This window comes from Schistosoma haematobium, chromosome 1 (genome assembly GCF_000699445.3).
Source record: "Schistosoma haematobium chromosome 1, whole genome shotgun sequence".
Lineage (NCBI taxonomy): Eukaryota > Metazoa > Platyhelminthes > Trematoda > Strigeidida > Schistosomatidae > Schistosoma > Schistosoma haematobium.
The window spans coordinates 37,906,954-37,931,410 of record NC_067196.1 but is presented as its reverse complement, the minus strand read 5'-3'; the positions used below and the strand labels follow the sequence as shown (position 1 = coordinate 37,931,410).

Sequence of the window (24,457 nt, the reverse complement as noted above, 5' to 3'; positions counted from 1 at the left end):
ACTTTACAACATCTTAACCTCGACCAATAACTAGTGGTATTGTGCAGGGTCCATTGATCTTTACAATCTACATCAACAATATATGAAAGTGCTTTAGCACAGGTAAGATCTACCTCTACGTTGATAATTAAAAGTTACCTATAAAAATGTCGTTTGCGATGTACATAGTACCATGCAAACAATGTAACATAAACTCAACGTGGTAGGCAATTGATGCGAACGCTGGAGGTTAGAGCTCAACACAGAGAAATGTGGCTGGCTATGTATAGGAGACACGTCTCTCAAAATAAAACTAGTACTTAACGAGAACACATTGCCCAGACTGACATTAGCAACTGACCTATGGGTACATTACTCACACAGTTCTTACTTCTCTGAACATGTCTCTACTAAAGCATCCGAAATGCGAAAATTGCTTGACTTCATTCTTCATAATTTCTATCAAAATGAATCTAAAATCACTCTTTATAAAGTCTGTGTAGGACGTATCGTTGAATGCTAATCGTTTTTATTTTTCAACCTACGCCTATCCGATACACTTGAGGTGGAAGGAATACAACGCGATTTCACTCGCAAAATACTTAAGAACGACTCACTCATGCATACAGTCCAAGATGCCAAATCTTAGGACTAGAACCTTATCGGAAAAGAAGGCTTAGGTCCAATTTGATTCTCTATTTCAGACTCCTCAAAAACCTTATTTATTCCACATATAATATAGCTCTTGCCCAAGACACAAATGAATACGACCTTTAAGACAAAGTATCCACAGTCAAAGTTGAGAAATACAAATCAAAAACTCGGAAAAACTTCTTCCTCATCAAGTATGCATTATTATAGAACAGTCTTATCTCTGAACTACGAATGACAGATGAATTACACACGTTTGTAAGTCTTATTGATCAAGCTCTCACTTGCACAGATCTAGCACAAATGGACACATCTGCATCCCACTCAGACATTACGGGCTCTCTACATGTATAGACCGAATTGCCTCCTTTTCCTACTTTATAGTTGTATTAGATACTTTTTCCTCCCTAATTTTGTACTTGAAGATGCAGGTAACTCATTGGTCCTATCGATATTCGGTCGCTAAGATACGCTTACTACTACACTGAAAAGTCAAAAGAACCGCACAATCGACTGCCTACTACCAGTGGTCTTGCATCTATAGAACATGCTACCCTTCAACCGGTTATGATAGATCAAAATGACATCAACAACAGGTTAGTGTGAGTGGCTTCTTGTTTATTCTTCATCAGCTTTTTACTTTCCTATACATTGTGCTGACCTGCCATTAATTTTAACTCAACACTGGTTACCTTATTTATGACTTATATATTTCTATACTCTTCCTCCTACTTTGGTAAACAACTACCTACAATATACCCTTCTTAAAGCCTATACTCTGATTGGCAACCTATAGTTTATAATATAGTCAAATAAAGCATTGCATCGATGCCTTATCGATAATCCATCATTTTAACTGCCTGATAAACTTGTAAAATGGTACTTATAGGAATAGTGTTTTCCAACATGATGTAAAACACAGAGCATTGTGTGAGGTATGATATATATCCAAAAATAAGCTTAAATTAATCTATAATCACAAAAAGAGGGAGGGTGGAGTTACTGACCAGCAAGCAACGATGGTGAGGGCGATGAATTCAATCCACCCATGCTTGTGAGGCAGAACATTTTGTTTGTATCAGGCTATTTATGTTTGAGAACAGGCCAACCAATCTGTGATATTGAGGTTGTTCTCCTACTCTCACCATTCAGATTCATGTTTCCATTTTTATGCTGGACTAGGTATTCTACTTAGACAACCTATAACTTTCTAACTCGGACTTTTACATTAAGACTGTGTAGCAGGCATCGGATTGAAAAAAAGTTGGACAACAAACCACATAGTTATTAGTTTTCTTAACACTTTTACTCTCTATATGCCCTTTCTGATCTAATAACCAGCCTTCCTTATTCGAATCCTGACTTCCCTTCCTTCATTTGAACTTACTCCACCTTGCTAAATATCACAACTCATTACTGCATTCTCTCATATGGAGCCTCTGATCACATTTCTCTCTAGCTACAAGAGCTAATATGAATTTCATCTAATATTTTATCATACCTCTGTCTGTTCCACTACAACATGTTAAGTATTGTTTATCGTTCATATCCGAAAGACTTGATGCTCCTCGGTTCCTTTTTTTAGAATCGTGCTCTGAAGGCACAGCTGTGAAACTTATTAAATCTGAAACAACCTAGACGTACATGTTTTCCCAAGGTCATAGTTCTCAACAAGCGCTCTACACGTCTACTTTACAACACATACAGCCACTTACGCCTGTTACTCCTCGTGAAGGAGCATAGGCCGCTCACCAGCATTCTCCATCCAACCCTGTCCTGGGCAATCCTTCCCAGCTCCTTCCAGTTGTAATTCATCCTTTTCATATCTGCTTCTATTATCCGACGTAATGTGTTCTTTGGCCTTCCTCTTTTTCGCTTCCCTTTAGGATTCCAAGTTAGGGCCTGCCTCGTGATACAGTTTGACGATTTGCGTAATGTATGTCCTATCCATTTCCATCGTCTTTTCTTAATTTCCTCTTCAGCTGGAAGTTGATTTGTTCTCTCCCACAGAAGGCTATTGCTGATGGTATCTGGTCAATGGATGTTGAGTATCTTGCGTAGACAGCTATTTATAAATACTTGTACTTTCTTGATTGTGGTTGTTGTAGTTCTCCAAGTTTCAGCTCCATACAGTAGAACTACCTTGACGTTCGTATTGAAGATTCTCACTTTGATATTGGTTGAAAGTTGTTTTGAGTTCTATATGTTCTTCAATTGTAGGAATGCGGCCCTTGCTTTGCCAATCCTCGCCTTTACGTCTGCATCTGAACCTCCTTGTCCATCGATGATGCTTCTCAGGTATGTGAAGGATTCTACATCTTCCAGAGTTTCGCCATCAAGGGTGATTGGATTGCTGTTTTCCGCTTTGAATTTGAGGACTTTGGTTTTCTCTTTGTGTATACTGAGGCCTACTGATGCAGAGACTGCTGGTACACTGGCTGTCTTCATCTGCATCTGTTCGTGTGTACGTGATAGAAGAGCTAGGTCATCTGCGAAGTCCAGATCGTCTTTATAACAACTGTAAACTTAAAAACTTGCATTGCATAAATACTTAGCACGACCGAAATCTTAATACAATTATGCCGAGATTGGATCTGTTATGCAACGTGGACGCGATGCTACTTTGCGGAATATTTTGAAGACTACTCAGTATCTCTGAAGGAATGAACCGATATTCACTTTTATAGACTATATTTATTTAAAATGCATACTGTGAAACAATAAATATTATGATTTTTGTGTATATATATGTATGTGTATGTATGTATGTCTATACATAATATTTTTGTTTGATCCAAGTGCGTGCTACTCTTAAGACCGATATTTATTCATCTACCAGACGAGCAACATCAGAAAGACTTAAGTGTGCGATTAAAACACAGATGTTTTCCATATTCAATGTAGAAAAATAGATGTGATGCTTAGATAAATAATAAAATGAATGGCTATTCTATTCATAGTGTTGCCTTTCTAATAGATTATCGGATAGCCTTTAACCACCCAACTTTGACTGTTACATGAAAAATTTGTTTCAATCGTCTGTTTTGACTTTAGAATGAAAGGCAGAAGTGGTCTCTTGGACGTATTAAACTGTCTTGTTGATTGCATACCATTCATAATCCTTAGTATATACTAAGGCGCATTTCATTTTTCAGTGACGAACGATTACATTCGTCGGTAGCGTTGCCGGATTGAAACTACTGACCCGATTGTTTATACTGAAATGCTGCTTACCAGTACTCAGTAGTCCAATTTTAAACACTGCTGTATAATCTTCAGCTGCCGAAATATCGTCATTGTGTGCAAGCGGGGTGGGCTTAAAACTATTGTGAATAAATTTTCACATTCCGTAATTATCGTTCCTTTCTGCGTTTGTTGGTGAACAAAAAAGTTGTGGAAATATTGTTCATCAACTCGAATATTGATAATCAACGTAACAAATGTGACATGACTCGTGTACTGAGCACTCAAATTTGCAGGATACTTGTTCTTGTCCAAACTTAAAATAATAAATTACTGATTCACGTATCTTCAGATTGATTAAAGAAGGGAAGGCGGAATAATTATCTCAAGTGCTATGATTTTGGAGCGTTCATCCCTTTTTGATGAAGCCAGACGAATTTGCCAAATAAATTTTCTCCGTAAATTAGTCCCTAAGATTCTATTATATTGTTCTAATAAATTTTGCGTTACTAGCGCTATTTCACGACACACGCCATTAAGTGAGGAAGTTTGTGAGTGACCCATTCTTTGTAAAGTTAACTTACAAGTTGGTGGATTTAGGTGATTTTATTTATCTTGCGAAATATGCAGAATGTATCGTACAAGCTATTTGTAGAAATTAGCATAACGTTGAGATGCATGAATTAAGTGACGCCAATAATTCTCATCTAGTAAGGACAAACGGAACATGGGCGTCTTGAATCACTGGCCAAGAGCAGGAGATACCAAACATGTTGTTGTCCCACAACGACAAAAGAAAAGGAATGGTAGCGGAGCGGTCATGTGCAAACTATCTTTTTTGGCAGCATATCAAGTGTATGCTCATGAGTTTATCATTCCGCTTCAATTCGCGTGGTGCTAATTGAAACTGTCTAACACCTAGAGATGTTTAGTCGAGGTCATCAAAAGAAACACCACTGCCGAAACGGAATATGACAATTGTATGCTAGGGCGATCATCCTGTATTCAAAAATCCGAATACGGAGTTTTCCGACGGTTGTGTCCTAATGGCCTAACCTATGGCAACGGAGATGATGTTAACTTCCGGTAGAACAGTATCGTCACATTACACGAATTTTCAGATGAGGCCGACTCAGCGAACCGTCAAGCTATCAGCCAGAAGCACTTCTCTTAATAACGCAAAAAGTTTCGAAGTCCTTGATATACGATGGGCTACACGACTTCTTGTTATCCAGAAGCTTCTTTTCACCAAGACAGAACGGTTTCAGTGATGGTCACTACCATAACACCAACATTTTGACTGTGGCGAACGGATGGATAACAATCCTTGATCTTAAAGGAAGGGTTGACATCAAATATCTCGACTTCGATGAAGCTTTTGATAGGGTCAATCATATATTCCTTATCATTAAGCTCAAACTTTTAGGTATCAAGTCACCATTAGTAGATGAACTTAATATCTAAATAATCGACTATTTAGTCAGTGTAAACCACGTTTTCTCAGGCTACAACATTTCTCAGCAGGGTCTCCTAGGGGTCAGTGAAAATAACCTCTTCTGTTCCGAAGTAATTGTCTGATCTATTGCTTTTTCCTGACAATGTGAAGATTTGAAGAGAATTTTGCAACCAAGATTATAAGCTAGAAATTCAGGAGGATATGACTCAACTGCAAAGTTAGGCAAGTAACGGAGGACTTATTTGAACTCCAAAATGTAGAGTAGTCCATCTGAGATATGTTAAAAACTCCACATACAACCCAGATTAGTTCATTTGTGAGGTATTCCGTGTAGGAGAAGATCTAGGAGTGTTGATACCTTATGAGATAGAGTTCCACGCCAACTGCGATGAAAATGCCTTTCCAGTGAACCTTGCATTGGTAATGTTGAGGCTCATTTACAGCTGGTTTAACGACAGACATTTACATCTAATTTTTAATAGTTTCATTCGACTATGTTTGAGTGTGGAAATGCATTGCTTCTTACATCAATCTAAAAAGATAAGTATACACTGTGACGAATCCTACAGCAAGTCAAGGAATCATTTCGCGAACTCTAATTTAGACCATATGGGGGACACCCGAAGTCATTAGATCTTTACCCACTGGAAAATAGGCGACCCACAGGTGACCTCCTAATGAGTCTTTGCACCACAAACACTTCCTGCAACCACACCAAACACATACTTAAGCTCAGTCCCAACTCGAAACTTAGGTGTACCATCCATAAATTAGAGACCCAACATGCCAGAACGAACTGTGAACCAACTTTTACTTTTTAAGAGTAGTCGAATTCTAAAACTTGCTGCTGGCTGAGGTGTTCAAGGTGATCCTCTTGGAGTCCTTTAAGAGAGAACATGACATATTCTAAAAGACTGTAGACATTATTTCACTATAATTTACTAACATTTATCTTTTTGTCGTCACACATACCTTGGTTCCTACGTAAAGGCGTCGGTGATCCACTGCTACCAGATACGAAGCCTCATAAGTGAAAGCTTCCTCAATTCCGTCCAGAACCATTTTAATTTAAAAGGACAGTGGTCTTGTTTCTCGTTGAGTTAATTAACTGTTTTGATCGTAAATTACGCATCAGAACTTCTGTTTACACTTTAATTGCATCTACCCCAGTTAAAGTGATACTGTACTGAGTGTTTCGATTTTGCTTTTGTGTATTTATTGCATCGAAGCATACTTGGTCGACTTTTACCTGATTGATTTAGTTGAAGTTTGAGAATCCTTTTACATATCCTGTTTTTGTCACCATTCTAGTTGATTTTCAAGATGGCTAGATCTGCTCATAAATGTGGACAACCATATTGCTTATTTTCCGTGGAAGAAGGGATGCAATGTGATGAGTGTAATAAGTGGTTCCATAAGATGTGCACCAGATTAAGCCCCACTGCATATAAAAGGTGTTCAAAGCCCAACTCTCATTGGCTTTGTAGTTTTTGTTGCTCGAGCAAAACTTTGCTTATCCAGGAAGCAATTAGTCTCCTGGTGTTGGCTAATAAGAAGGTTGATGAGGGCTGTACTGATAACATTGGTACTGATGGCGAAGATTGCGTTAGTGTCGTAAGTGCTATCACGGCGCAAGCCAGACATCTACCTGTGCAACCCGCAGTTAAACATTCTTCCCCGAAACGATCAATGAGTGACACGTCATTAGACGTTGTTGGCCATATTGCTACAGCAGTATTCGGTGACCCAGATAAAACAATTACTGTCCCGAGTTGTTCTAATGTAGACGTTTCGATTGATGGAAAATGGATGACGCGAAAACGCAGAAGAGTAGGAAAGATAGCTAAAACTAATGACTGTTTACTTGGTAAATCCTTGGTGGACTCTCAGACCAATCCGCCAAAGTCCCATAGTAAAGCTTCGTCTGACATTGTTGTGAGTCATTCGCTTGACTCCCAGGACTCTGTTAAAATAAAAACTAATCGTAAGATACCAGTAGTTAATATACAGGATCTAACGTCACGGTCGAAAGCTGTGAACACAGTTTCGAAAGAAGCTAAACCCCTCCCTAGTTTAATTATTTGGAATCTAGAGGAGTCGAAAGACAACGACCCTGCTAGAAGACATGCACATGACCTGCAGTTAGTGGAGTCTGTGGTAAGGAATGTACTACCAGAAGAGGTTTCAGGGGTACATATTACAAAAGTAATACGACTTGGTAAATGGGTTGAAGGCGAGACCCAACCAAGAAGAATCCTGAAGTTGGTTCTCGGGAGTTTCGAAGAAAGAGACATATTACTGAAAAACGTACCCAAAACTCGTGACTCAAATATCCGTATTCAACCAGATTGGCCGCTTGAGGATCGAGTCAAGTGGAAGAATGCTCATACGGAGTTGAGGACTCGCAAATTAAACGGCGAAAACAACCTTACCATTAAGGGTTTTCGGGTAGTCAGGTCTTGGAAGCCAATGCTTCCGAGGCCTATATGGGTAGAACGATTGATTGCCAAAACACCTTAAGTGTGTGCTACGTCCGAGCTAAGTCTGATGGTGGAAGAATTATGTCCCGATATAATCGTTGTTACAGAAACTTGGTTCACCGTAGATATAGACTGTTCTCCTTTCATCGCAGGCTATATTAGTATTAGAAGTGGTAGAGTTTCAAGTCGCAAAGGGGGAGATATAATATAATACGTTAGGGATCACTTTCGTATACAATCAACCATATCGGAGGCTCATACCAGTGGCACATGTGAGGTTGCATGTTGTAAGATTAAATCTATAAATAGGTTAGTGACTATAGGGGGAATATACAGTAGTCTGTTTTGTCTTGCTGACGACTTTATCCTAAGACACATCTGTTCTTGGAGTATGGCAGAATGTTGTCTCATCATTGGGGACTTCAACGCACCTCATACCAACTGGATAGAGCTTACAACTCCAATTAATGGTTTTGATCGCGACCTTTTATCTACCGTTATTCAGTGTGCACTTGTACAATGTATCACGAAACCGACACATATTGATTTCAATCATGATCCGTCACTGCTGGACCTCGCCCTCACCCACCACTGTGAGGATGTCTCCGATATTCAGCACCTTCTCCCACTAGTTAACAGTGATCACGTTGTAATTCACTTTAAGTTTAGGACACACGGTGAATGAAACGTAGTGATGATATTCCCTCGTTACTGTTACACGAAAATTCAGAATTACTAGCTGAATCAGATTGAGCAAAAGCTGAGACTTTTTCAGACTATTTTAGCGAAGTCTTCTTTACGTTTATTGTAACAAATACTTGTCCTACTCACACCGAGATACCAACTATTGAATCCTTACAGGTGACTGAGGAAACTGTCCTTCCGTTAATAACTAACCTCAAACCTGGTAAGATACCAGACCCTGACGGGTTACACCCACGGTTGCTGTCATCTCTTGCGGACATTATTTCAAAACCGCTCGCGACACCCTTCAACATGTTCCTTTCACTCGCTCAACTCCCTAGAGATTGGAAGGACACTATAGTCAGTCCTATATTTAAGGACGGTCAGCGACAGATAGTATTTAACTACCATAGTCTAACTAGCATAGTCGTTAAGTTACTTGAAAAGATAATTCGGGTTAGGTTGCTAAGCCACATAGATTTACACAATCTGTTAGCTCCTGAGCAACACGGATTTCGTAACAAGCGTTCATGCCTGACTAACTTGTTTATTGCGAGAGAGGATTGGACAGCAGCCCTAGATAACGGTCTGCCTGTCGATGTGATATTTATAGATTTTAGCAAAGCATTTGACAAGGTTTCACACGTGGGTCTTATGCAGAAGCTCACGAGCTTCGGAATAATAGGTACTGTACATGAGTGGATAGGAAATTTCTTATGTGACCGCAGACAGAGAGTGAGGGTTAACGGAACGCTATCCGATTGGAAGCCGGTCAAAAGTGGTGTACCCCAAGGCACCATCTTAGGCCCTCTGTTCTTCCTTCTCTACGTTAATGAGTTACCGCCGTTACTTAGGTCGTCGACATTATTGTTTACGGATGATGCAAAAATCTGGAGAACAATAAAAAGTGCGGCTGATCATCTGGATCTTCAAGCTGATTTAGACGATTTAGTTAGATGGGCTCGAGAGTGGGGCTTAGAAATCAATGCTAGGAAGAGTGTACTAATGCACATCGGTCACGGTAATAGTTACCGTTACACTATTGAGGGTAAACCTCTTCCTTGCGTTCAAGAGCATAAAGACTTAGGAGTAGTTTTAAGTCATGATATAAAAACAACTACACATTGCAAAGCAGTCGCTGTCAAAGGTTTTCGTGCGTTATGGTCACTTCGCCGAGCATTCAAATCTTTTGACGAGGAAACGTTTCGAATTTTATATCCCATATATGTTAGACCACATCTAGAGTGCTGTATCCAAGCAGCTAGGTTAGGGTTAATTTCACTTTATCTCAGGTTATGGAATGTCCTAGTGGGGTCCCCCAGGGCTCAGTACTAGGGCCTCTTCTCTTCTTGATCTGCATAAATGATCTTCCTCAACAGGTAACGTCAGACTTGTTACTTTTTGCCGACGAGGTGAAACTTTGGAGAGAGATACGCAACCAAGACGATACACAGGCACTTCAGGAGGATCTGACTCGACTTCAAAGTTGGGCAGACGATAACGGACTTACCTTTAACACTTCAAAGTGTAAAGTAGTCCATCTGCGACATGTCGCAAACTACAGTTACAACTTAGGAAACTCCTCTCTGGTAGTATTCCAAGTCGAAAAAGATTTAGGAGTCCTGGTGCCCCATGACTTAAAGTCTTACGCTAACTGTGACAAAAATGCCTTCCGAGCAAACCTTGCACTGGTAACGTTGAAGCGCATTTTTGGACAGTTTGACGGACGAACTTTCCATACAATCTTCAATAGTTTCATCCGTCCCCATTTAGAGTACGGAAACATAGTACTCCCCCCTCACTCCATAAGGACAAGGTCACTTTGGAGCGTATCCAACGGCGAGCTACGAAATCAGTTCGAGGACTCAAATCTAAGCCTTACGAAGAACGCCTCCGTTCACTAGACCTTTACCCACTAGAATATAGGCGTCTTAGAGGTGATTTACTAATGGCTTATAGTATTCTTAACACTTCTGGACATCCTCTTAAACACCTACTTAAGCTTAGTTCGAATAATAATCTAAGGGGTAACACCCAGAAACTGGAAACACAACATAGAAAGACGGAATGTAGACACAACTTCTACTCCTTAAGAGTTGTCAAAAGCTGGAATTCGCTGCCGGCCGAGCTAGTCCAAGCGACTTCTCAGGAGTCCTTCAAGAGGCAACTTGACCTATTCTTAAGGACCAAGGACAGCATCACACTATGATTTACCAATTTCTTTTCCTCCTTTATTGTTAACATACCTAGGTTCCTGCCTGGAGGATTTGGTGATCCACTGCTACTAGACACGGAAGCCTGTTAAGCGAAAGCTTCTTCTATTCCGTCCACAACCGTTTGAACCATTTGAACAGCTTGAACTATTGTTTTTATACATTGAGAGCTTACCTTACTTAAGGTCGTGGCAATTTCAACACCAATGGTTTCGTCGCCAGCCGACTTAACACCCGACTTACAGGTTGCTAAAAAGGCAATGGAATCACCTTGGGTCGAGAAATACAGACCCATTGATTTAAAAGATATCGTGGGTAATGAAAATACCATCTGTCGTTTGTCCGTTTTTGCTCGAGACGGCAACTTACCGAACATCATAATAGCTGTAACCTGTTTTTTATTTCTTACTAACCTTTCTGTAGGGTCCTCCAGGTTGTGGAAAAACCACAAGTATCTTATGCTTGGCCCGCACTCTGCTAAAGAGTGCCTATAGAGAAGCGGTCCTTGAGTTAAATGCATCGAACGAAAGGGGTATCGAAGTAGTAAGGACTAAAATCAAGATGTTCGCTCAAAAAAAGGTCAGTCTTCCTGAAGGAAGGCAAAAAATAATCATCCTCGATGAAGCCGACAGGTTAGCCGTTCACTCTATATAAGATTGTTGTCACTGAAGCTTTAAGTCCCATAGTATTTTTGAAGATTATCTAAATCCTCTATGTTTTTTTGATACGTTTGTTAATTTTTCCATATTTAATAGTAATACAGATCCATTGGGTAGCACTTTCTTACTGCTTAAAATTTTTTCTGAGCTTTGGTCAACTGCCGCCACTCATAGAGTGTTACTTTGTCACTCACAATGTATACTGGTCAGGATAAACCAAGTTAATCCCTTGCGACTTATCAACATTAGTCTTACCAAAATTGAGGTGATCGGTCAATACTTCTTATCTTTTATTTTATTGGTTGCGAAAACTCAACCAGTAGTTGGCAGAAAAGAACGACATTCCTTAATATTTTTTCCAATAACACCGAAATTCACCATAAAGAAATATAACATAAGTTATAATATTCCTAGTATAGACATACGATTCGGTTTAAATAAACTACTCGACAGGAATACCGGCTAATAGCCACATTTACCAACCACTAGTTACCTGTTTTATAAGTATTAATTATACATTTTTCATAACGAACTGTTCATAGTGGTGGACTCTTAAACAGACTGTTGTGAGTCCAAAGCCCTTCACTTAACAATTATTATACAAGCAAGCAGTGAAGTAGTTTTATCAACTACGATGCGTCCTATAAATATAGTCCACTTTATTTTTTCCTGATTCATCCCAAATGTACTGAGTGTATGTTGTGCTAGTGACCGATCGTTGTTGTTACCTTGACGTGGTGGTCGGGCTTGCCTATCGTCATAAAGCAACCGAGCTATACTGGCTGAAACAACCGTTCCTCAAGGTACTACCATGTCAGACAGGTCGGTTGAAGAGCGGTAAGACTAAAAGCAACAAACCCAAGGTCCGAAGGCGAAGTCGTACTGCTGACTGTACATAGGTGTGACAGCAGTAAGGTGTTTTCTTCAGACAACCAGCATGACAACGATGCTGCCTTCCCACAAGGGGGGGGTTAGAAAAGGCCGACCCTAAAAATGCACACCTCGCCTTATGCCACGGATATCCGTCTCCGGCGGTAAGGTCTCAACAAGTACGGAGCTAACACAAAAATTACCCATAAAAAGGTCTTCTGTGACTGACCCCAAACAGTTGTCCCTTGGGCACTGCGGTCACACTACCAGGTCGCTAAGACCACCTCCAATGCAATCTCCTTTTCAGGTGCCTCCAGAAGAACCCTTCCACGGTGTGGGCAACCGGGAAGTGATAACCGCCCTCATACCTCTAACAGCACCCAAGACCACTGTATTCATAATCAACCTTCCTCCTCAATTCCTATTATTCCTCCTATATCGACTTTCAACCCTAAACTTCCTCCTTCGGCTTCCTCCTCAAGTGTCACCATAGCCAACGATTCTAGTGCATGAAGCACTGTCCCAGGTCTACTGAAATCTCGCTCCAAACTACACATTGAAGCCTTCAACGTACGCACCCTATGTCAAATCTGTCAACAGGCTTCCTTGGCTAGAATCCTAGGATCTCGTAACATTGATGTATGCTCTGTCTCTGAAACACATACAGGATCCTAGTGTGCTCAGTCACTTAACCTCACCTCGCCAAAACGGAGGGCCGACGAGATACACCCTCCGTGTATCTGGTGACCCGACGGCCAGTTCTCATGGACTGGCAGGTGTAGGCATATCACTAAGCATGAGGGAGGAACAAGCACTGTTAGAGTGTATCTCCGTTGATAGTCGTTTATGTGCTGTTCGGTTAAACGGCTCTGTAAGAACTCGGAAGGATAGGGACACACGTCGTTGCCTTTTCGTCGTTTCTGCCTACACTCCCACTGACTGCAGCTCGGATGAAGTGAAAGATGAATTTTACAAAAAGCTATCTGAACTTCTTCAGAAAGCTAAACGTTCAGACATAGTACTCGTAGGGGGTGACTTTAATGCCCAGATAGGTAGTATAAATCAAACAGAAAGGCATTTAGGTGGGTATTCTAGTATTCCGGCACAACGAACAGATGATGGTGATCGTCTGCTGCAACTGTTCTCAGACAATCGCTTATTTTTAGCAAACACAAATTTTAAGCATAAGGAGAGACATTTTCTAACATGGTAGCTCGTGCACCAAACCAACGATGGACTCAAATAGACCATGTTGCCATCAGTCATCGTTGGAGAGAATCGATAGAAGATTATCGCCCATTCTGGAATCAGTCAGCCATTCAGCTACAACGTAGGACCAGGCACATGTGTGCATCGGTCCAGGTTACCATACCGCATCAGCACAACAAGATGAACACCGGATTCATAGCAGTGGTTATGTCAAAGGTGGTAATATATAAGAGAAAGATTGCATATAGAGATATAATACAAGAAGAAACAATTAGTTCGTAGAAAAAAAGATATGAAGCGATTTTAATCTCTTAATTTAAGGGAAGACAGGGAGTGTATACACCGACGCCATTGTGATCGATTCTGAGCCATGTCACCAAGAGTCTCCAACCATTGGTTACGATGGTCACGCGGACCCCAACCAAGTAGTCTGCATCTACCAACATGGCTCAGACTACAAGTTAGTGACTTCAAGCACTGATGCCACGTTTTGGTTTGGCCGCCCCTAACTTTCTTCCAACCATCTCCAATACCGGATAGCATTGCACGTCGTGGTAATCGGTGTTCAGGCATACGTAACACGTGGCCCAACCATCTCAGTCGATGAAGATTCATAACCTCATCAACTGATTTAGGGTTGAAAGTCGATATAGGAGGAATAATAGGAATTGAAGAGGAAGGTTGATTATGAATACAGTGGTCTTGGGTGCTGTTAGAGGTATGAGGGCGGTTATCACTTCCCGGTTGCCCACACCGTGGAAGGGTTCTTCTGGAGGCACCTGAAAAGGAAATTGGATTAGAGGCGGTCTCAGTGACTTGGTAGTGTGACCACAGTGCCCAAGGGACAACTGCTTGAGGCCGGTCGCGCACGGCCTTTTCGTGAGAGGTTTGTGACGTGTTAGCTCCGTTCTTCAAAGGGCCTTACCGCCACACTGAAAAGACTCATTAGAATTGAATTGAGTGATGATAACACCAAAAATAGATTCCATGAACAACTGAGGTCACACTTGGGTAGTTCTGAAAATGAGGCTGACCCAGATGTTGGTTGGAAGGATGTACAAACAGCTGTGGAAACAACAGTGATATCTATTAGTGATTTAAATAAAAGGATTACAAAAAAACCAGTGGATTTCTTCCAGGTCTGTTGCACTCTCATCTGCTCCCAGTCCAGACGTTTAGAACGATGGGTGGAACATTTTAGAGAGCAGTTCAGCTGGCCTCCAGCTACTCTACAACTACCCTCCATTCCCAGACAAAATGAATGGAACATTGAAGTAGGTCCCCCAACTCTCTCTGAAGTTCAAAAGACTATAGTTAATCTGAAACGAGGAAGGGCAGCTGGTCCAGATGGACTGGCTCCAGAAGTCTTTAAGGATGGTGGTCCAATTTTAGCGACTAAGTTGACTAATATTTTAGCTAAAATCTGGGAGTTAGACGTTATCCCATCTAACTGCTCACAATCACTTATTGTCCCAATATATAAGAAAGGGTCAAAATCATCCTGTGACAACCACAGAGGGATTAGTTTAACTAATATAATATCTAAAATACTAGCCTTGATAATTATCAGACGCCTAACTAAGACTCGTGAACTGCAAACACGAGAGAACCAAGCTGGCTTTAGACCTGGTCGTAGCTGCATCGACCACATATTCACCATTCGTCAGATTCCAGAACACAGGCATACTTATCGGCGTCCGACAATGGTGGTCTCTCTCGACTTAAAAGCAGCATTTGACTCGGTAGACCGCGAGATTCTGTGGCAGTGTCTGTCATTGAAAGGCGTACCCCAGAAGTACATAAACCTTGTAAAGGCTCTTTACTCGAACACTACTAGTCGAGTGAGAGCTTATGGCGAACTGTCATCTACCTTTGCAACCTCAAGTGGTGTCCGTCAAGGCTGTCCACTTTCTCCATTTTTGTTTAACTTCATCATAGGCATACTGATGGAAATAACTTTCTCATCGACTGAATTCTCAGGTATTGATGTCTTACCAGGAGGTCCACTTATCGACTTAGAATACGCAGATGACATAGACCTGTTTGGTGAAAACGCTGATAAAATGCAGAGTCTTCTGGTAGCACTAAGCAACAATGCCAGAATGTTTGGAATGAGTTCCTCTCCCTCTAAATGCAAGTTGTTTCAGGACTGGCATGCGTCAACACCTGAACTAAGGATAGGGAGTGAAGTAGTCGAACGCGTTGACAACTTCACATATCTTGGAAGTCTGATCAGCCCTAATGGGTTGGTATCGGACGAAATCTCAGCACAGATTCGAAAAGCCCGTTTGGCTTTCGCCAACTTACGTCACCTGTGGTGAAGGCGAGATATCCGTCTATCAATAAAAGGACGAGTATACTGCGCGGCAGTCCGTTCTGTTTTAATTTACGGCAGCGAAACATGGCCATTAAGAGTAGAAGACACTCGTAAGCTATTAGTATTTGACCACAGATGCTTTAGAAATATTGCTGGCATCTTCTGGGATCACCGAGTAAGTAATAGTGAGGTTAGACGCAGGGTATTAGGGAATGATGGTAAATCAGTTGATGAGGTTATGAATCTTCATCGACTGAGATGGTTGGGCCACGTGTTACGTATGCCTGAACACCGATTACCACGACGTGCAATGCTATCCGGTATTGGAGATGGTTGGAAGAAAGTTAGGGGCGGCCAAACCAAAACGTGGCATCAGTGCTTGAAGTCACTAACTTGTAGTCTGAGCCATGTTGGTAGATGCAGACTACTTGGTTGGGGTCCGCGTGACTATCGTAACCAATGGTTGGAGACTCTTGGTGACATGGCTCAGAATCGATCACAATGGCGTCGGTGTATACACTCCCTGTCTTCCCTTAAATTAAGAGATTAAAATCGCTTCATATCTTTCCACGAACTAATTCTTTCTTACTGTACTACGTCCTTATATGTAATCTTTCTTTTGTCAATTACCATCACTACTTCTATGAATCCGGTGTTCATCTTGTTGTGCTAATGTGGTATGACAACTTTGACCGATGCATATATGTGCCTGGTCCTACGTCTTAGCTGAGTGACTTATTGAAAGTAGTGTTATTAGTTCTAAGCATCAAAATAAATTAACGTAAAGTCAGACGGCTTAAATTGTGGTTCACCTATTTCAGCTTGTAGCATCTCATCTGCAATTGTCTGTGAATACGTTTAGTGTCGTTAAACTCCTCAATTAATGTCATTCAATCAATAAAAATTTGTGTATATCTTTGTAGTGTCATCATATTTGTTTGAGCATGTATGAGTGTTCACGTCATAGCCTACACATATGTTACTCCTACCAGCTCAAGTTTTAGTTGCTTAAATCGCTCAATCATTCACTTTCCTACAAATATACGGTTCTTAAATCGTATTCATTCGCTCACTAGTATTCTTCTGAATACGCAATTCTGTTATTCGCTTTGTGCTTGTGGCTTAGTGATCTGCGCTGCACAATAAAAAAACTAGTTAACGCTTCATATTGTCTTTTAAAGGTTATACACCGTTGCGAGTTATCTAATTGTGATTATGAGGACAAGTAATATTCAAAGCATTATAAATCATCCTGAAGATATTACATAACAAATTCCTACGTTGCTTATGGCGAAATTGGCATTCATAAACTGGGAGAAATCTCAAATCGCAAAATAATTTCCCACAATGTTTTTAAACTTTGTGTTTCTGTTTCGCGGCAAACTAGTTTCAGTTTGATGACCTTAACTCCTTATCAAAAAGTCTTGTGTCCGTGTTTCATAGTATGCTATGAAAAAGATCCACTAAAGCTCAGTGTATCAGTGTTTGGCTGTTTGTTTGATAGCTTTAGGGTTAACAGAATTTTAATTGCACTTCGCTCTTACAAATTCTCCTCATTGGTGTTAAATTATTATTACTTCTACATATACTTCTCTTATTTTGTACATAAGCATGACTGAAGGTGCTCAACAGGCACTTCGACGGATCATGGAGTTATACTCTCGAACAACTCGTTTTGCATTGGCTTGTAATGATTCTTCGAAGCTCATCGAACCAATACAATCAAGATGTGCTGTTTTACGTTATGCTCGTTTAACATCTGCACAAGTGATGGCCAGATTGCTAGAAGTTTCGCGTATCGAAGATGTTTCGTATACAGAAGAAGGTTTGGAAGCCATTGTGTTCACTGCAGACGGTGACATGAGACAGGTAAAGTTTGTCTTGTTTCTTATAACGTAATTGAGAAAAATGAAATATCCTATTATAAATTTGAAGAAAGTAAAAATGAAGATTTCAGTTAAATGATATAAATCCACGGACCACATCTGCTTACAACCTAGAAACAATAGAATTAACCATTAAAGAGCAAAGTAAGCATGGATATTGTAAATCAGCAAGGTGTTAATTAGATTTCGGCTCAACATCCAGATGTTTGATGGTAGGCCAATAATATAAGTACTCTAGAAGAAATCTGACAGGTACATAAAAATAGTTTTTAAAAATTGAAAATTTGTGTCATAGTTTATATCATAATTGAAAAGATTGGGTAGCTGAGTAAAGCCCAAATAATAAATATGAAATATAAAACTATAATAAATGCTCTGGAGGTCATAATAACAATTAGTAAAGGACTTCAAATTTATTCCGCTTAGTTGAAGCCATTGTTGTTGAAAAAATTTAAACCAAATTTATGCTTCCGAAAAGTCAGTTACCAACCATGTTTTGGTGACCTCATTCTCATGGGTTCGTTTCATACGTGTATCCATTTTCAAAAGATGATTAGGTTTTTTAGTACTTAAAGTTTCTTTCAGACCTCTACTCCGTCAACTAGTATGGTAACAACTAACTGATAAAAAAACCTCTAAGTTCGGAGTTAGTAAAACATTCCCTAAAGATTTTTGTAAAGCGGTCATTTCAGGGTCCTTAGCTATTATTTGTTGGTGTGGCACTTGGATCGAAAGTTCAATTTAACTAGACTTCTCAATGCTAAGTAATCTTGTGATATAAAATGGGTGACTGTCATCAAATGTTTTTTTAGCTTGTCAATAATGTTCACTACATCTTACGGTTGTTGTGCTTCTCAAGATAAAACTTGTCGATAATATTCATTATAACTCGGATCCGTTGTTGTAAAAAGACCCCTGAGAATACAAATAGTGTTTATAATTAATTTTTTCAAAATAGAGATTAATTTACTTAATTGCATCTTGGCACCGTTCAGATTGTTTAGTGGCTTTACTCCTGTATCTAATATGTTTGGTTTCTTTGAGATCAGGAATGCACAATGCTAGATCAACATAAACTAGAATAAATTGTTTATTCCCTCCTACCTTGCCTTGATTTACCAACTGATGCTAATTCTTTCTAAAAATCGTCTCTAGATGACATTCAACGTGTAGCAGTCGTTTGAAGTATGCAAATTCGTCTATGCGTAAAAATGAATTATATTTAAGGTGTGATTTCTCTGTGATCTAAAATATTTTAACGAAAGTGAAATTCAATTACTATTGAAGCCCATAATTTTTCCTCGTTATCACTTAGTGATCACTTCTTGAGGTGTGGGCTAGTTGATTAACATTGGTATACATTACCAAGACAATAAGATAGCGTTTAACTTGATGATGTGCTTAAGTTCGTTGCATGAATTTACTAAGGTTTCTTCTTTGCTAAATTACTCTCCAAACTTTTTAAACGGTTATAATAGGCTCTAAATAATCTCCAATCAACTTATGAAGGATTTGGGATGGTCAGTAGCGATAATGTCTTTAAAGTGAGTACTGTTTGTATTTTTCTGTTGGTATAATGTTTACTGTTTACAATATGAATTTCTTAAGGAATCGCATGAATTGTCTGTGTAATCGAGTGATTGAATGTTAACCAGTGTACCTTTCACTTAGCATACACAAATGTTATAGTTCTATTTGATGAAGACGCTCGAAAAATTCTGAGTCTTCTGACCACCTTAAGTAACATAAACAATATTCTTGAAATGCGTTTCTCCTCAAATGCAACATTTTGCTTCAGGAGGTAACTAATGATAGAGTGAAGTAGTTAGTGCATTGATCATCCCACTTATTTTGGAAGTCTCATCAGCCCTGATGGGATGGTGTCTAACAAAATCTTGGCATGAATTCATAAAACTCTTTTAGTGTCTGCCAACTGGGAGACGAGGTTACTGTGTAAACTAATCTTGAAAAATAGAGGATCGTCGTAAGTCACTAGTATTCAATCATAAGTGTTCTTATATTTTGGGACCGTCCAGTTAGCAACTCTGAGGTTAGACTCAGAGTAGTAGGTAAATATGGCGAATAAATTGACAAGGTCAGTCAGTCACCTACAACGTAGGACCAGGCACATATATGCATCGGTCCATGTTGACAAGGTAGTAAATCTTCATTGACTTAGATGGTTAGGGAATATATTACATGGACACTGACCGTTGCACTGAGGTATATGGAAACTACTAACCTGCCTGTTGTTCATCTGGTTATCGTAACTAATAGTCAGAAACTTTGGGTGACATGGCTCAAAATCGTTCACAATGGCGTAGGTAAGTCCATTATTTGTTTTCCCTTAGACACAAGTTCCTAAATCAGTGCCTGATTATTTCTATTACCGCTAATGCTCTTTACTACATCTTACTATGGGGGGTTTTCTTGACAAGTTCATCTCGTTGTACTAATGGAGTATGACAACTTGAATTGATGTGCACATGTGCCAGGTTATAGGTTCCATATGAGTGACTAATTGAATGGATTTCACATATTTGTGCTCTCGTGATGATGTATGCTCGGATCCTCCATATATATATATATATATATATATATATATATATATATATATATATATATATATATATATATATATAATCTGTTCTTTGGTAAAAGCCAACGCACAACACGATACAATCAGCTTAATCACCTCTGAGTGCTTTAATATTGGCTGTTACCTTAAGCAAAAGACTCTTTGAATAGGATTAAATTACGATAAAATTAACACTCCAGAAAGAAATCTTTCTAAGCCGTTAGAATTACCATAAAAATGAAAATAAGTTGATCCTCTTTGGATGTTAACAAGTTTAATAAAAACCTAGGTGAACCTGTTGCTTAAAAATAAATGGCTTTTGAACAGTCGAACCATGAAGCGGAAGTTTTGATATAATCTGCGAAAGTTTCAACAGCCAGAGTCAGATAAAACGTCTTTAGCAACTCAGAAAAGATTATCTGAAGTAATAATTTGCATTGGTGAGAAAATCACTAACTGTTCATTTTTCTCATCTAAATTCATAGAGATATAACGGAACTTATACAGATAATTAGTTACAATTGTAATGTAACTCACTAGATTCTTGTACCCCAGCTCCATATAGTATATTTAGTATAAGCTGGAAACACTATACACTTCCCCAAGTCAAAGTAGAGTTTCGAAATGGCAAGTGTTTGAACTGCGAAACAAAGTAGTTCTGAATATTTAGTGTACTAGTTTGCACTAAATTTCATAATTGACCTACACTATAAGACGTGCTTATCCAGTGCGCTTTCTTAAAAATGGAAATAGATATCACAGTAACTTAATCACTTTCAATCAGTTAATCGGTCTCTCGAAAGTAGAATTTTTCATTTGGTCTTTACCAAGCGTATCATTTCATTAGGCTTCAAATTTGTTTACAGTTCAAACTGGCAACAAATTTCAATAATTTAAGATATCTGTTTGTCTGTACGCGAATTGAATTCGCCTATTTGTGAAATAACTAAAAAACAGTTGTTATCAAAATCGCATTTTTTCACATAAACTTGCATGTGAATACTCACTTAGAATAAACATTGATCTGAATAATTTTTACACTCATGTCTTTTAGACTATTAGCTATGATAATCTAAGGCTGAACCGTCATGCTGAAATTTATATATTTTTATACTGTAGGACAATAGTTTATCTGGTAGTTTTAATTTTTCATCAAAACATTTAATAGTCAGTCAAATGCTCGCTCTTATTAGTGTAAACTATAATTTATCAACTCCTGTCAGCCTTTCGCGACCAAAGTTTCCCTCCTAAACAACCTTACTACTGCACTACCAAATCTTTCGCTTCCACGAACATACATTAGCATTCAAGTAACATGATGCTTTATCCATCGTGTTCATGAATGTTTACAGTTACAGACAAAAAAAATAAACGAGTCTTTAATCAATAAATTCTTTCAAGTCCTAAAATATTTCTTAGGTTATACTACACTCCTTACTTGTATGTTAAGAAATCATGCACTTGATTATTCAGAAATGAAGCTATTGGGAACACAACTATACTTAATAACATTAATTAAACACAATTCACATGTCTTATCAAACAGCAAAACAATCAAATAGAGAAATCCAATCCCCTTTCTTTTATGAAGTAATTCACATCAACTACCTTAAGTGTGGAATCGAGTAAGGTATGAGATTTCTTTCTATTCAGAAATTCATACCAACTAGTAAATACTTAATATTGTATTCATTAATATCATAAGAATCTATAAGCCTATTAAAATCATTATTTTGTGGTAATAATTATTGAATTCATCCTAATCTTCATATGGCAGGTTTGTGATGAACCCCACCCAATGCTTATTAAACAGTTAATTGATCATTGTTCTAAGGGTGAATTGTCAGCTGCTCACAAGATCTTACGTCATTTATGGACTTTGGGATATTCCGCTGAAGATATTATCACCATCACTTTTCGAGTAATAAAGAATCATCCAATGGAAGAGTATCTCAAATTGGGATTTATAAAAGTAAATTATTATAGTCTTTCTGCTTTCTTATAGTGAAGTGGGATCAAACATTTTTCCATCAAGTGCACAATTTTGTAAACGCTACATATTTATTTTCTTGCTTTGTGCATTTCTTCATGAAGTACAATAGTAATACCAATCAAACTAGAAACCAAAACATTTTTTATTCGTAGATTTCGTGACTAAAGTATAATATGACTTTTCCAGAAAACAGAACGTTTTTTTATTATTTCATTCCAATCGCTGTGTATTTAGAATAATATGTATTTATAAAGAAGGGTAGTAAATTCACTAGTCGACAGAAAATCCGAAATTTGTTGTGGAAAAATCAAGATGATATGAATTCGTAAAGTTTTGATGAAGTAATATGCAACCTCCAGTCATTGATAGATTGTGAAGTGTGAGTAAATGTAGTAGTTGCAGTCTTCTCATACAGCACGCTAATGCTGAGGAGCGAATAACAAAGAGGAACTTGAACAGACAACTCAGAAATAACATGGAATCTGTGTGTGTTTAGTGGTACAAAGAGACAACAGTGATTGGTGTACGAACGTGAATTCGATAATATTTGGTGTTACAAGCTAAAATGACGGAAAGTTGAGCTTCGGATGAAAATACATAAATCGTCGTCAACTTTCCGTCTGCGATGTGTCATATGATTGTAGATAATGAAGCATCAAAATGTATGATTTTATTCTGGGCAATTTCAATGTCGTAGCTTCTTCTACAGCTTGTTTACATTTAAAGTTAAAGTACAGTATTGGAACATACATTTGCCAAGTTAGGTTTTTTGATAAACTATGATGTTCCGTAATTATTTATTTAAACTTATTGTCATTTGCCTTTTTACAGGAGGTTGGCCTTACTCATTTACGAATTTCCGAAGGACTAGGTACATACCTACAATTAGCTGGTCTCCTTGCTCGCCTTTGTAAAATAGTGTTACCAAAATAAAAATTTTGTTTTTATTAATATACCATTTCCGAATGTTTATTTTGTACAGCTAGTGACTACCTTGATGTGCTTGTATTAAACTCTTCTCACATTTCAGATTTTTATTTTTGTATTACGACAATGTTAAACTAAAATGTATAAATATAACAACCTGGCTAAGTTCATTTTATCGTCTAATAATTGTTGCTAAAAATAAGATAAATAAATGATACCCATCTATGTTTTTTCTCACTTACTGTGATGATACTGGATTGCATGTTTGTGTTTTTACAAATTAAGTTGATTAATAGGGTATCTGTGTGCACAGAAATGTTAGTAAATATATCCTTTAGTTAAATCGCACATTTAAATAGAGCAATAACCAGAATATTTGCAAGATACAATGAATTTATTGTATTTCGTTGTTAATAGTTTTAGTTATTTTCAATTTGTAAGATAATTTTAAATTTATTTCTTAATAAGTAGTATGTAATGTGAATGAAAAACAGGAATAAAGTTTCGAAAAATCCTTTCGATAATTACTTGAAGTAAGAGTTTTAGAATGTTAAGATGTTATTAGTCAAATTAGCAACATTTTCTAGAAGTTTAGAAAGGGAAAGTGAACGTGTAAGAGAATAAAATGTTATCGAGCCATTTGACCGATCCTGGATTCCGTAAGGATCGGTTGTGCGCAGACCAAATTGCGACACTACGGATCATCGTTGAACAATCAGTTGAGTGGAACTCATCACTGTACACCAACTTCATTGATTATGAAAAGGCATTTGACAGTGTAGACAGGAGGGCGTTATGGAAACTTCTTCGACACTACGGAGTTCCTGAGATTGTCAACATTATCCGGAACTCATACGACAGACTACAGTGCAAGGTCGTGGGTGGAGGACAGCTGACAGACGCATTCCAAGTAAGGACCAGAGTCAGACAAGGCTGTCTACTCTCTCCCTTACTCTTTGTTCTGGTGGTCGACTGGGTTATGAAGACATCTGAGGGAAAACACGGCATACAACGGACAGTTGAGGACCAATTAGACGATCTGGACTTCGCAGATGACCTAGCCCTCCTATCGCACACACATGAACAAATGCAGATAAAGACAGCCAGTGTACCAGCAGTCTCTGCATCAGTAGGCCTCAGCATACACAAAGAGAAAACCAAGGTCCTCAAATTCGAAGCGGAAAACAGCAATCCAATCACTCTTGATGGCGAAACTCTGGAAGATGTAGAATCCTTCACATACCTGAGAAGCATCATCGATGGACAAGGAGGTTCAGATGCAGACGTAAAGGCGAGGATTGGCAAAGCAAGGGCCGCATTCCTACAATTGAAGAACATATAGAACTCAAAACAACTTTCAACCAATATCAAA

At 38.7% G+C, this 24,457-nt stretch overlaps 1 protein-coding gene across 1 annotated transcript; it reads left to right on the top strand.

Moving 5' to 3' along the window:
* The first annotated feature begins 10,821 nt into the window (after positions 1 to 10,821).
* On the top strand, positions 10,822 to 23,310 carry RFC2_2 (Subunit of heteropentameric Replication factor C (RF-C)). The gene is made up of 6 exons (XM_051217770.1): positions 10,822 to 11,278; positions 17,312 to 17,731; positions 17,771 to 17,839; positions 19,066 to 19,131; positions 21,943 to 22,137; positions 22,990 to 23,310. The coding sequence occupies exons 1-2, from the start codon at positions 11,208 to 11,210 to the stop codon at positions 17,598 to 17,600; spliced, it is 360 nt and encodes a 119-aa protein (XP_051073963.1). The 5' UTR covers positions 10,822 to 11,207; the 3' UTR covers positions 17,601 to 17,731; positions 17,771 to 17,839; positions 19,066 to 19,131; positions 21,943 to 22,137; positions 22,990 to 23,310.
* Positions 23,311 to 24,457: the final 1,147 nt, after the last annotated feature.

Coding starts and splice junctions, on each gene's coding strand:
- RFC2_2 (XM_051217770.1), top strand. CDS start 11,208: ATGTTCGCTCAAAAAAAGGTCAGTCTTCCTGAAGGAAGGCAAAAAATA. Junction 11,279..17,311: donor ATCCTCGATGAAGCCGACAG/GTTAGCCGTTCA, acceptor TTTGTACATAAG/CATGACTGAAGGTGCTCAAC.